The sequence below is a fragment of the Zootoca vivipara genome, chromosome 6 (genome assembly GCF_963506605.1).
Source record: "Zootoca vivipara chromosome 6, rZooViv1.1, whole genome shotgun sequence".
Lineage (NCBI taxonomy): Eukaryota > Metazoa > Chordata > Lepidosauria > Squamata > Lacertidae > Zootoca > Zootoca vivipara.
In genome coordinates, this window is record NC_083281.1 from 1,273,667 (window position 1) to 1,287,871 (window position 14,205).

The 14,205-nt window shown below is 51.2% G+C and overlaps 1 protein-coding gene across 1 annotated transcript; it reads left to right on the top strand.

Moving 5' to 3' along the window:
• Window positions 1-175: 175 nt before the first annotated feature.
• Window positions 176-14,078, top strand: AP1M1 (adaptor related protein complex 1 subunit mu 1). The gene is made up of 12 exons (XM_060276500.1): window positions 176-442; window positions 2,710-2,866; window positions 4,324-4,391; window positions 5,499-5,629; window positions 6,332-6,479; window positions 7,137-7,263; window positions 8,257-8,399; window positions 9,056-9,127; window positions 9,347-9,505; window positions 10,347-10,472; window positions 10,899-10,974; window positions 12,615-14,078. The coding sequence occupies exons 1-12, from the start codon at window positions 401-403 to the stop codon at window positions 12,635-12,637; spliced, it is 1,272 nt and encodes a 423-aa protein (XP_060132483.1). The 5' UTR covers window positions 176-400; the 3' UTR covers window positions 12,638-14,078.
• The last annotated feature ends 127 nt before the right edge of the window (window positions 14,079-14,205 follow it).

Consider the following 14,205-nt stretch of genomic DNA (forward strand, 5'->3'; position numbering starts at 1 on the left):
AAGGCCCTGGGATCCCATTGGTGCCACGTCAGCCACAGCCGTGGGCTCCGACGTCATGACGCGAGGCCGACAGAGAGAGGGAGAGGGCCGCTCTGGTCCTTACGTCATGACTCGCGCGCCGAGAGAGCGAGGGAGAGGGCCGCTCTTACCGCTACGTCATAACGCGCGCGCCGAGAGAGAGGGAGAGGGAGAGGGAGAGGGAGAGGGAGAGGGAGAGGGCCGCTCTAGCCTAACCCGCGTCGCTCTAGCCCGTGCGCGTCCTTGGTGCGGCCTATCCGGCTCCGAAGCGGGGAAGCGGCGCCTGCGAGCTCGCCGAGGCTGCGGCCGGCTCTGAGAAGCCGGCTGCTGCTGTTGCCCGGGAGGGGTCGCCTGTGGGCCTTCCCCCCCTCCGCCCCTCGCCATGTCCGCCAGCGCCGTTTACGTGCTGGACCTCAAAGGGAAGGTGAGCCTCTCTGGACAGGAGCAGTCTACCCGCCTCCGCCTGACAGGCCGCCGACTTCCGGGAAAGCGCGGGGGGGGGGAGAGGGCCGAGTAGGGGGGTTCCCTTGAGTGGGTGTAGGCTTTACCTGGGGGCCGGGGAGGGGGGTGCCCTCCAATGCGCCCTGCCCCTCCCCCCACAGCCCCCCACGGCTCCTTCCACCCCCTCCTCCTGAGTCCTGCCCCCCCCAAGGGATGAGCAGAGGAAAAGAGAATGGAGCCTCCCTAGCCAGGAGCAGCAACCCACCAGCCCAGGACTCGGAAGGCAGCCCTGTCATGTTTGAAAGGCTTGACGTTTGGTTACCTCTCTGTGTGTATGTATAAATTGTTTAGTCGTTTAGTCATGTCCGACTCTTCGTGACCCCATGGACCATAGCACGCCAGGCACTCCTGTCTTCCACTGCCTCCCGCAGTTTGGTCAGACTCATGTTCGTAGCTTCGAGAACACTGTCCAACCATCTCGCCCTCTGTCGTCCCCTTCTCCTAGTGCCCTCAATCTTTCCCAACATCAAGGTCTTTTCCAGGGAGTCTTCTCTTCTCATGAGGTGGCCAAAGTATTGGAGCCTCAGCTTCACGATCTGTCCTTCCAGGGAGCACTCAGGGCTGATTTCCTTCAGAATGGATAGGTTTGATCTTCTTGCAGTCCATGGGACTCTCAAGAGTCTCCTCCAGCACCATAATTCAAAAGCATCCATTCTCCGGCGATCAGCCTTCTTTATGGTCCAGCTCTCACTTCCATACATCACTACTGGGAAAGCCAGTAGCTAAAAAAGCCAATGCAATTCTGGGCTGCATCAATAGGAGTATAGCATCTAGATCAAGGGAAGTAATAGTACCACTGTATTCTGCTCTGGTCAGACCTCACCTGGAGTACTGTGTCCAGTTCTGGGCACCACAGTTCAAGAAGGATACTGATAAGCTGGAACGTGTCCAGAAGAGGGCAACCAAAATGGTCAAAGGCCTGGAAACGATGCCTTATGAGGAACGGCTTAGGGAGCTGGTTATGTTTAGCCTGGAGAAGAGAAGGGTAAGGGGTGATATGATAACCATGTTCAAATATATAAAAGGATGTCATATAGAGGAGGGAGAAAGGTTGTTTTCTGCTGCTCCAGAGAAGCGGACACGGAGCAACGGATTCAAACTACAAGAAAGAAGATTCCACCTAAACATTAGGAAGAACTTCCTGACAGTAAGAGCTGTTCGGCAGTGGGATTTGCTGCCAAGGAGTGTGGTGGAGTCTCCTTCTTTGGAGGTCTTTAAGCAGAGGCTTGACAGCCATCTGTCAGGAATGCTTTGATGGTGTTTCCTGCTTGGCAGGGGGTTGGACTGGATGGCCCTTGTGGTCTCTTCCAACTCTATGATTCTATGATTCTATGATATATATATATATATATATATATATGTGTGTGTGTGTGTGTGTGTGTGTGTGTGTGTGTGTGTGTGTGTTACAGGTAGGTAGCTGTGTTGGTCTGCCATAGTTGAAACAAAATAAAAAAAATCCTTCCAGTAGCACCTTAGAGACCAACTAAGTTTGTCTCTAAGGTGCTACTGGAAGGAATTTGTTTGTGTGTGTGTGTGTGTGTGTGTGTGTGTGTGTGTTCCCCAGAGTGGCTGGGGAAGGGCTGACAGATGGGTGGGTTGAAATAATAACATTAGGATGATACGGGGTCGGAAGCTGCCCTGGGGTGGCTGGGGTATAAATAATAATAAAATAATATCAAAATAATAAAAATTAAAACAATAATAAGGCAACCAGGGAGTTAGGTGGCTGTAATACTAATTATTATTATTATTATTATTATTAATGATCAGGGAGTCATCTGGCTGGGGTATAAATATTAATACTTATTGTTAGTGGCCAGGGAGTTAGCTGGATGGGGTACTAATATTATTGTTATTAATACTTATTATTATTGTCAACCAGGGAGTTAGGTGGGAGTTAGCTTCCTGGGGAAGGCTCTGCTGGTCACTGGAAAGGGGCTGCCTTTTTTATGCAAAAGGAACAACACAGCCTGCAGATTTCTGGCCCTGGCCCCTTCCGAATGCAGGAAGCTTTCTGGGCCTCGGACATAGGTGCGGTGCTTTTGCTGCAGGTGACAATTCCTGGGTGTGACCGAACAGTGGCAACGTCATGGTTTAGACTTCTCTTCAAGCTGCTGAAGATTATCTCTTTCTCTCTCTCTCTCTCTCTCTCTCTGCCCAAAACACCCCACACTCTCCTGCCGATTTCAGGTCCTCATCTGCAGAAATTACCGTGGCGATGTGGACATGTCAGAAGTGGAGCATTTTATGCCGATCCTCATGGAGAAGGAAGAGGAAGGGACTCTGTCTCCTATCCTGGCCCACGGAGGCGTCCGATTTATGTGGATCAAACACAACAACTTATATCGTATCCTTTGCCAAAGCAAAATGTGCACTTACAAGTTCTTATGCAGAGGAGGGCCGCTTCACGATACAAGGCAGATGGTTGCTATGAAGGAGTTGGGCCTTCTCAGTGGTGGCCCCCACCTTCCCAACATGCCCTTGTTATAAGAATTCTAAGGTCCCAAATATAAAATACCGTATTTTTCCGTGTATAACACCCCCCACACCCCGTGTATAAGACGCCTCCTATTTTGGGGGACTCAAATTTAAGAAAACAGAAGGAAATTGTGCAGAGTTGTTGAGTGTTTTGGGGGAACTAAAGTATTAACCATCACAAAAGAACGACCAGGCTGCCTCCTTCTGTGATGTATGTATGATGTTTCAGGGGGTGGTCTTGGGCTACAGGGACGTGGGTGGCGATGTGGGTTAAACCACAGAGCCTAGGGCTTGCCGATCAGGTCAGCGGTTTGAATCCCCGCGACAGGGAGAGCTCCCGTTGCTTGGTCCCAGCTCCTGCCAACCTAGCAGTTTGAAAGCACGTCAAAGTGCAAGTAGATAAATAGGTACCACTTTGGCGGGAAGTAAATGGCGTTTCCATGTGCTGCTCTGGTTCGCCAGAAGCGGCTTAGTCATGCTGGCCACATGACCTGGAACCTGTACGCCGGCTCCCTCGGCCAATAAAGCGAGATGAGCGCCGCAACCCCAGAGTCGGTCACGACTGGACCTAATGGTCAGGGGTCCCTTTACCTTTACCTTTACTTGGGCTACAGGGTGGGCAATTTCAAAAGTATATATAAAGAGCTTGCACACCAATGTTCAGGGCTCTCTCCTCCCTCCTGTGTGTGGTGAGTGGGGACCTTTAATAAAGATCAGTCTTTCTATAGCTGCTTTGCTTCTCAATATACTCAGCTTCGCCTCTGTTATTTTCTCCTCCCAATAGGGAACCCACAAGGACTCTAGACGGGCTCTTGGATACCCCATAAGGGAAAGGGAGCAGGTTTTTTAAAATAGCACCCTCCAGTTCAGGAGGTGGAAGCAAGTAGTTCCTTTTATACATCCTTGGAAGACCTACTTTTAAATTTTGTAAGTAAATAACTTAAATATCTGTCTTGCCAGTCACTCGCACCTCCCATTGGAGAAGGAGGAGAAGTCTGTTTTCCCAGTCAGACTTTCCCTGGAAGGGTGGGGAAGAGTTGCTCAGATTTGCTCCCCCTTTTGGTCCCCTATGTTTAAATCTGGTCAGTGTCAGGAAAAGTCTGCTGTGCATCATCCCTGGTATATTTCACACGGTTAAGTTTAGCATTATTATCAGCCTTGTGGCGTTTTGTCGACAGGGAGGCAAGTTTGCAAAGCAAAGCGAATAAAATGTACTGGTAAAAGAAATACAGAGAATTGGCAACTTGAAAACCTGCAAATGTGTTTCTTGATGCTCTCCCCCCACCCTTTTAAGCGACAAGCTCCTCAACACAGCCCCCCTCCCAGTGGTTGCCACCTCTAAGAAGAACGCCTGTGTCTCTCTGGTGTTTTCCTTCCTCTACAAGGTTGTTCAGGTGAGTGTGGCAATTACGATGTTCCTGCAGATGTACCGAGTCAGACATGCTGAGCCCCTGAGATTTTCCCCCCATGTCGATTTTGTCATGCCCTTGGGTGAAGAAGCCTAATACAGTAGTCCCTTGGTTCTCAAACACCTCTGTACTCAAACAACTTGGAACCCAAACACTGCAAACCCGGAAGTAGGTGTTCCAGTAGGCGAACTTATTTCGGAAGCCGGACATGCTCCGTTTTGAGTGTTACGCATTTTTGCTATTTATTTTGCCTTTTTTTGCGGCTCCTTATTGTTTTGTTTTGTTTGTTGTGGTTGTGTGGAACCCAGTTCAACTACTGGTTGATTGATTGTGTGACTGCAGTACATTGTTTATTGCTTTCATTTTATGGATTAGTGGTCTCGTTAGATAGTGGAATTCATGTTCAATTGCTGTTTTAGGGGTTGTTTTTAAAAGTCTGGAACAGATTAATACCGTACATTTTGCATTACTTTCTATGGGAAAGCATGCCTTGGTTTTGGAACGCACTTCCGGAACGGATTAAGTTTGAGAACCAAGGGACCACTGTACAGGATTGAATCAACAGCGAGGCAGGAATCGGGGGATGGTGGTCGAATGCGTTTCCCACCTTTCCAGCATTAGCAGTTTCAAAGGTTGTGAACAACCTTTTTTTTATTTGAGGAGACCTACTACCTGCCACAGGGACGCAGGTGGCGCTGTGGGCTAAACCACTGAGCCTCGGGCTTGCCGATCAGAAGGTCGGTGGTTCGAATACCTGCAACAGGGTGAGCTCCTGTCGCTCGGTCCCAACTCCTGCCATCCTAGCAGTTCGAAAGCACGTCAAAGTGCAAGTAGATAAATAGGTACCACTCTGGCAGGAAGGTAAACGGCGTTTCCGTGCGCTGCTCTGGTTCGCCATAAGCGGCTTTGTCATGCTGGCCACATGACCTGGAAGCTGTACGCCGGCTCCCTCGGCCAATAAAGCGAGATGAGCGCTGCAACCCCAGAGTCGTCCACGACTGGAACTAACGGGTTGGGGTCCCTTTACCTTTACTACCTGCCACTTTAACATTTGGTCCTGGGGGGCCTCGTGCTCTTTCCTGGCCGTTTCAGGTGTTTTCCGAGTATTTCAAAGAGCTGGAGGAAGAGAGCATCCGGGACAACTTTGTGATCATTTACGAACTCTTAGACGAGCTGATGGATTTTGGATACCCGCAGACCACGGACAGCAAGATTTTACAAGAGTAAGTGTCTGGTCTGAATGGCTGAGAGAAGCAGTCAGAGACTCAAAATTGGCTGCTGAAATCTTGGCAGGAGAGGAGAGAGTCGCTACCGGCGGGTGGCGGGCCTTTTCTGCAGTGGCTCCCCAACTTGCAAATGTCTGAGCTGAGTGTCAGGAGCTGCTGCTTTGTAGACTGAGTTGAGAGACACAAGTCGGGGTTTGAGGGAGAAGAGATTGGTGGTGTGTAGCCCTGTCTGGCCTCGTTGGACTAGGCTTAAATCTCTCCGTCATTTTCCGGCAGGCTGGGTGGGGAATCGGTCAGTTTTCAGCATGGGTAGGCAAACGAAGGCCCGGGGGCGGGATCCGGCCCAATCGCCTTCTCAATCCAGCCCGCAGACGGTTCGGGAATCAGCGTGTTTTTACATGAGTAAAATGTGTCTTTTTATTTAAAATGCATCTCTGGGTTATTTGTGGGACCTGCCTGGTGTTTTTACATGAGTCGAATGTGTTCTTTTATTTAAAATGCATCTCTGGGTTATTTGTGGGGCATAGGAATTCGTTCATCCCCCCCCCCAAAAAAATATAGTCCGGCCCCCCACAAGGTCTGAGGGACAGTGGACCAGCCCCCCACTGAAAAAGTTTGCTGACCCCTGGTTTTAAGCATGTCTCCAGGGCTGAAATGTCCAGAGCCTTGCATTTTGACTTCCTGCTTGTGTTTGGAAAGGTATATAACCCAAGAAGGTCACAAGCTGGAGACGGGAGCACCACGCCCTCCGGCCACCGTCACCAACGCCGTGTCTTGGCGTTCGGAAGGGATCAAGTACCGGAAAAACGAGGTCTTCTTGGACGTCATCGAATCGGTCAACCTCTTGGTGAGTACGCTTTTCTGCTTACAGGCTTTCGGAGGAAGCTGCCTTAGGCTTGTAGGGCATGGTGGCGTTACAAGAGCCCCCCCCCCCCGGGAGGACGTGCACCCCCTATGGCCTGCACAAAGATGACTAGAGAAAGAGAGCCCACTGCCCCCCCTCAGCCCTCGCCAAATCTCCCTTCCTTCTAAGAACAGCGTTCAAAATTAGACACCTTCACTATCGTCTGCTTGATGACCAAGTGAAGATGCCTGCGGTCTGGACTGTTTTCGCACGCTTAGCGCCCCACCCTGTAGAATTATGTCCGCTATATTTTATCTGCACAGCCTGGGATCAATTTCTGGAACTGAAATGCTTTTCCTGCGCAGCCTGAGCTGGCAAGTTCGATAATGTCAACCGTGAGATGGTTGAAGGACGAGGAAACCCTTCTGATCCGGCGGCCTGGAAGCTGCCCACTTAACCTCCGTGTTGCGGGGTGGGGCAGGGGCTGGAGACCTTCCTTGCGTCTGTTCTTGCCTCCCCACACTCTCTTGATCTGTCTATACCCCTCGGTCATTGCCTGAGATGTTACCATCGGCCGGCAGGCCTCAAAAAGTGGCCTCCTGTGGCTGGTCAGTGCCTTGTCGGTCGCCGTCCAGTGACCCCCCTCCCTCCCACCCCCAGGTGAGCGCCAATGGGAACGTTCTGCGCAGCGAGATCGTGGGCTCCATTAAAATGAGGGTCTTCCTCTCCGGGATGCCGGAACTCCGCCTGGGCTTAAATGACAAAGTCCTCTTCGACAACACTGGCCGTGAGTATGTCTGCGGTGGCTCCCAAAATGTTTCGGGTTCTTTCCTTGCCTCTTTGAGGAACTCGCCCTTCGCGGGGAGAGAGCTGGGTCGGGTTAGGGGTTAGTTGGCAAAGGACAGCTGGACATAGAAAGGACCCCATGACCTTCAGGAGCTGAGGGCCGCATCAGACCTGAATCTGGCCCTGGAGTGCAGGGAAGGGACCCCATTCCATAACCTCCCCCAGGACGCTTGCTCCTTTTTCTAGGAGGGAGAACTCCGTGTTTCTCGCTTCTGCTCAGTGAAGAAAGCAGGTCACGGGAGAAGTCACTGTTGCCTTTCACCCTGGAGAATGTCGCCCCCCGGGGGCGGCGACTTTGGCGCAGAGAGGTTCCTCTTCCTCTGCTGGGTTTTCACCTGCTGCCCAGGCACGGGTTCCCTGCAATTCCATGGTTCTGTTTTTTGAACCGTGGTTCTGTATATAAAAAGCATTCCAACGCCCTCTGCGAAGGACAGGGATAAAACTCTCCTGCCGAAAAGGCTTGTTGGAAACGGAGGGTGCTCAGCAGGGCAATGGGAGCTGCGTTTTCTGCTTCTACATTGGCTCCCAGGACGTTTCTGAGCACAATTCAAAGGGTTGGTGCTGACCTTGAAAGCCCTAAACGGCCTCAGCCCAGTCGACCTGAAGGAGCGTCTCCACTCCATCTCCCAAGGGCCTTTTGGCAGTTCCCTCCCTGCGAGAAGCAAGGTTGCAGGGAACCAGGCAGAGGGCCTTCTCGGTGGTGGCACCCTCCCATCAAATGTCAAGGAAATAAACAACGATCTGACTTTTAGAAGACATCTGAAAGCAGCCCTGTTTAGGGAAACTTTTGATGTTTTATCGTGTTTTTAATGTTTTGTTGGGAGCAGCCCAGAGTGGCTGGGGAAACCAAGGCAGATGGGCGAGGTATTATTATTATTATTATTATTATTATTATTATTATTATTATTATTTGTTATTATTACTTTCCCACCAGGAGGCAAAAGCAAATCAGTGGAACTGGAGGATGTGAAGTTCCACCAGTGTGTCCGTCTCTCTCGCTTTGAAAACGACAGGACTATTTCGTTCATCCCACCCGATGGCGAGTTTGAGCTCATGTCTTATCGCCTGAACACTCACGTGAGTCTGTGTTAATCCAAGGGCAGGAGCAACCCCCCTCCTTACGCCTCCCCCGCTCCTTTCTGTTGCTTTCTTCTTCTTGGGTGTTTCCCAAACTTGGGTCTCCAGCTTCTTTGGGACAACAATTTGGCCCCAGTAGACCTGAAGGAGCGTCTCCACTCCCATCATCCATCCATCCACTGAGGTCCAGCTCCGAGGGCCTTCTGGCGGTTCCTTCCCTGCGAGAAGCGAGGTTACAGGGAACCAGGCAGAGGGCCTTCTCGGTGGTGGCGCCCGCCCTGTGGAACGCCCTCCCGTCAGATGTCAAAGAAATAAATAATCTGACTTTTAGAAGATATCTGAAGGCAGCCCTTTTTTAATGGAAGCTTTTAATGTTTGATGTTTTATTGTGCTTTTAATATTCTGTTGGGAGCCGCCCAGAGTGGCTGCGGAAACCCAACCAGATGGGTGGGGTATAAATAATAAATTATTATTGTTATCATTATGCTAGACCTTCCATGCAAAGTCCTCTCCCAAATTATTGGCCTGGTTGCCAACCCAGAGAGTGACCCCTCCTCTCCGCAGCCGCCATTTCAGGGGGCTTCCTGCTGTTTCACTCGCGGTACCTATCCTGACTGAGCAGGCTCCTGACGCACCTTTTCTCTCCTCGCCCGCAGGTGAAACCCCTGATCTGGATCGAGTCGGTCATAGAGAAGCATTCCCACAGCCGCATAGAGTATATGATCAAGGTGAGTGGGACCCTCCCTCTCTTTCTTTTGGGGTGACTGGAACTCACAATGGAAATTCCACGTTGCAAGAATTTAATTTACCCTTTGTAAATTCTGTTATACTCTTTGGTTCTTTTGGGTTGATTGCAATTTCCCTTTTCGAAACTAATAAAGTAATATGCGGGGGGCGGGACAAAACATGAGACTTCCGATTCTCCTTTGCGCTCTGCTCTTTCTTAGGCCAAGAGCCAGTTCAAGCGCAGGTCGACGGCCAACAACGTGGAAATCCACATCCCTGTCCCGAACGACGCGGATTCGCCAAAGTTCAAAACCACCGTCGGGAGCGTGAAGTGGGTGCCCGAGAACAGCGCCATCGTCTGGTCGGTCAAGTCTTTCCCGGTAAGACCGCCTGGGTTTTTGGGGTGCAGAGCTGGTTTTAGGTTTGATGAGGCCCTAACTTACTGAAGGTAATGGGGCCCTTTCTATGTCCAGCTCTCCTTCGTCAACAACAAATTGCTGCTGTTTTGAATATATGCTATAATATGGTCATTTGTGGACCCAATAGGTATCAAGCCATTTGCAAATGTGGCCCTGCAACCAGTCCATGCAGAATGATATAGAAAGGAGCAAACCAGGGATATTTTAGGGAGCAGGCGAGCAGGCAGGGCCCATGACTTACATCACAGGAGCCTACACAACACAACACAAAACAAAACACAGTTGCTGGATGTAGGTTTTATTTTATTGGTTTTTTATCTTAATTTTGGAAATGTACATCCAGGTTTTTCCCCCTTTAATTTTTTTGGGGGCCCCCAAGAGAGTGGGGCCCTAAGCTAGAGCTTGTTTAGCTTAGACGTAAATCTGGCACTGTTGGGGTGTCTGGAAAGAGGGGAAAAACCTGACCGTGGAGAGAGGAGATCGAGTCGGTTTGGGGACCTGACTGTGGCACCTCGGAAGTCGACTTCCAAAATGTTCAAGAAACCAGGCACGGCTTCCGATTGGCTGCTGGGAGCTCCTGCAACCAACTGGAAGCTGTGGAATCTGCGTTGGACGTTCGGGTTTGCCTCGCTCGACTGGGAACAGGGAATTTGCTGAGGATCTTGGGGTCAGGATGAAAAGGAGAAGGCAGCCTTCCTAGTCTAGCCTGGCTCTCCCCATTCTCCGAGGGGGTTTATAAATGGTTCCCAGCAGAACTCAGGGAAGGGAGGTGTGAGCCCTGACTTGTTTCCTTTCCCCGCAGGGAGGGAAGGAGTACTTGATGCGAGCTCACTTTGGGCTCCCCAGCGTGGAAGCAGAGGACAAAGAGGGGAAGCCGCCCATCAGCGTTAAGTTCGAAATCCCCTACTTCACAACTTCCGGCATCCAGGTGATAAGCTCTTCGTTGCCGGGGGGGGATGGGACAGTGGGGGGCTGCTGTGCACACGCCCCGGCGGTGAGCACTGTGAAGATGGGGTGGGTGGGGGCAGACTAAGCAAGCCATCGCTCCAATCTCGCAGTTTCTTACTTTGGCCGTCATGTTCGCTAATACTATAAAGTTCTGTTAATTTATACAACCATTGATAGGAACGTTTTTGCCTGGCGTATAATGAAGGCGCCAGGCGAACTTCCCCGGGGAGAGTATTCCACAAACAGGGAGCCACTGCAGAGAAGGCCTTGCTCTTGTGTTGTCACCCTCCGGACCTCTCGAGGAGGAGGCACACGAAGGAGGGCCTCGGAAGATGATCTCAGGGTCCGGGTAGGTTCATTTGGAGAGAGGAAGTGACTCGCTCTGCTTTTCTCCCTCCTCGCACAGGTACGCTACTTGAAGATAATTGAGAAGAGCGGCTACCAGGCCCTACCTTGGGTCCGCTACATCACTCAGAACGGAGGTAGGTGGAGAGGCGCCTTGACCTGTGCCCATGGCACGTGTTCTTCCCCCTCCTTGCACCTGGAAAGGGGTAACAGGCTGGGGCAGGGCTTGCCTTGTTGGTGTTGCAAAGGCATGTGTGAATGGCAGTGGGGAACAGGAGGGTCTGGGGCTTGCGAAGCAGCAGGAGTAGGGGCTCAACAATAATAATGTAATAATAATTTCTTATTTATACCCCACCCATCTGGCTGGGTTTCCCCAGCCACTCTGGGCGGCTCCCAACTGAATATTAAAAGAATTAAACAAGTACGTTTCCGAGCACAATTCAAAGTGTTGGTACTGACCTTTAAAGCCCTAAACGGCCTCGGTTCAGTATACCTGAAGGAGCGTCTCCACCCCCACCATTCAGCCCAGACACTGAGATCCAGCACCGAGGGCCTTCTGGCAGTTCTCTCACTGCGAGAAGTGAGGTTACAGGGAACCAGGCACAGGGCACCCACCCTGTGGAACACCCTCCCAGCAGATGTCAAGGCAATAAGTAGCTATTTTACTTTTAGAAGACAACTGAAGGCAGCCCTGTTTAGGGAAGTTTTTAATGTTTGATGCTGTTCTATTTTTAATATTCGGTTGGAAGCCGCCCAGAGTGGCTGGGGAAACCCAGCTAGATGGGTGGGGTATAAAGAATAAAGAATAATAATAATAATAAAACACTTCTCTAAACAGGGCTGCCTTCTAAAAGTCAGATAGTTGTTGATTTCCTTGACATCTGACGGGAGGGCGTTCCACAGGGCCGGCACCACTACCGAGAAGGCCCTCTGCCTGGTTCCCTGTAACTTTGCTTCTCGCAGGGAGGGAATCGCCAGAAGGCCCTCAGGAGATGGACCCCGGTGTCCGGGGTGGAGATGCTCCTTCAGGTCTACTGGGCTGAGACTGTTTAGGGCTTAAAGGTCAGCACCAATACTTCAGTGGGTCACTTTAGAATCAGGGCTCTAGACAGGTTCCCCCCCCCCCGCCTCCTGCCCTGGAGTTACGCAGCGTGGTGCCTCAGCGAATCTGCCCCTTCCTAAACGTTGCTTCTCTGCCCAAATTATCTTTCTTTTCTTGCAATGTTTATCAGTTTTCCAATTTTTTTGGGGGGAAATAATTTTTATTTGATTTTACAAGTATAAAATTATAACAATACAACCACACACTCCCACATTTACAGATCCCTCCCAATCTCTGGACTTCCCACCTTCCCTCCATGGGGGTCCTATGATTAAACCTTTTCTACCGCTTCTTTTCCAATAATCTGTATTCTATATAACATCATTGTCTCCAGGGTACTTGCCGCATCACAAGTGTTACTGCAGTCTTGCTAATGTTTCCATCTGCTTACAGTGGTCTCCAAGATAGATTATTAAAGTTTTGGTCTTCTCGGTTCCTGAACTTCCCGGTCAGTTTTGCCATTTCGGCGTAGCCCAACAGTTTTAATTTGCCATACTTCTCTGGCATGGACCAGCTTTCCAAATTTTTAAACAAATTAACAACAAATCAATTCGGATTCAGCACCAGTTTAAAAATGGACCTTTTACCCTCCCTCCCTCCTTTGCTGCTCTCAGTAAAACACTTTTTCCTAGTTTCTAAACGTCTCCCGCCCATTGCTGTTTCTCTGTCCCCTAGATTATCAACTCCGGACGCAGTGAGGGCCGTCGGAACAGCCACGACTGAGGAAACAGTGCATCTTCCTGTTCAGAAACGCGTTTGGTGCTCAGAAGGTGGTCCTCGGGGTGGGGGGGTGGGGAAGGTTTGGCCGTCTGGAAGCGGGACCGAGCCCAAGTCCCAAATCCGGCAGCCTTTGGCACAGACCTTGTGAATGTGTGTGTTTCTCTTGTTCAGTGTTAATCACGTTAGGAGTTAGCTGTTGCCTTGAGAGAGAGCCGACCTCAGGAAAAGCCTGGCCAGTCTTATTTCCGCTCTTCAGAAGCCTAAGCACCATTTGCAGCCCGTTCTGGAACCGCTTCCGAGTATTAGCCCAAGCCCTTCTTGCCAGAGAAACGCTTGCTTGACCTCTGCGGACGCCCCTCAAAGTCCCCACACTTATTAGCGCAGGCCTGTTTTGCCAACAGATTCAGAACGGAGGCTCCGAACGACTCATCGCTTGCAGAAAACCCGCTGTCTCTCCTTCCCACGAGGGCAGGGAATTCAAAGCGGGCGGACTGAGCAAATTGGCACCAATTCTGGAGCCAAGGGGGAAGGAAGAAAGGCATCCGATTCCTGCAGTTTCCACAAGCGGCAGCTGAGCTGGCAAATCCTTGCCCAGACCGAGCCGCTCACGGGATGGGGTGTTCCTTGGTGGTAGAAAAGTTCCTGCAGTTGGAAAACCAGCCTCATTTTTGGGTGGGGCGAACCTTCCTCGCCATGTTTTGCCACGATGTCTGACGCTGCTAATGAAAAGGCGGCAATCGGGTCTCCCAGCAGAAGAAATGGGCGCACAGAGTTCTTGCGAGCGATTGGCTTGGTGTGTGTAGAAAATTGGATGGCTGTCGATGCTTTTCTTCCTTCCTCTCCCCCCCCCCCAGTTCCATCTGCTCCTGAGCAATTTGCCTTTGCTCAGTGACCAGTCGGGCTTTGCTGTTTAGGAAGCACATATTTCCACCCCCCCCACCCCCATGTCAGCTTTCTTTCATTCTGCCTCCTTCCCTTCCCCGGAGCTCTGGCTCGAAACGCCTGCAGTGCCAGTAATCCAGTGCTCGAGTTTGCCTTTCCCAAGAGTAAATAAAGCCAAGTTTGGGATCTCTTCACCTTCCTTTAGCGTGTCAGAGGCCCTGCCGGAGCCACAGGAAAAGCTGCCTAGCACCCCATTGTGGATCTTGGTGCAGAAACGAGGGTTCCTCAGTGGTTGCATGTAAAGGTTTTCTGCTACGGACTGGCTCGGGGTGACGCTTGGGGCCGGGTTAGCGTTACCTGCTGAAGCCAGGTTGAAGATGGGACCACCGCTGCCCCCTCCTCGCCCCCAGCCGTCGGAAACGCCACCAGGCAAGCAAACCACCGTTCCTGCCGAATAGGCCATTGTTAACTTGTTGCCGAAACGTCTGTTTCAAATAAATTGAGCTTCTCTTGGTCAGTATTTGGGCTGGAAACTGACTGGCCTCTGCCTCTTTGTGTGTGTGTGGGGGGGGGAGGGTCAGGGAGCCTGGGCATATGAGGGAGGAGAGCATCTCTCTGCAGCGGGCATGCAGAGTCCAAAGCAGGGGGCAGCCGGCCTGGACCC

Excerpts from the sequence above, each read along its gene's own strand:
- AP1M1 (XM_060276500.1), top strand. The coding sequence starts at position 401 with ATGTCCGCCAGCGCCGTTTACGTGCTGGACCTCAAAGGGAAG. Across the intron at positions 4,392-5,498 it reads TCCTCTACAAGGTTGTTCAG|GTGTTTTCCGAGTATTTCAA; the intron begins GTGAGTGTGGCA and ends TGGCCGTTTCAG. Across the intron at positions 8,400-9,055 it reads CTTATCGCCTGAACACTCAC|GTGAAACCCCTGATCTGGAT; the intron begins GTGAGTCTGTGT and ends CCTCGCCCGCAG.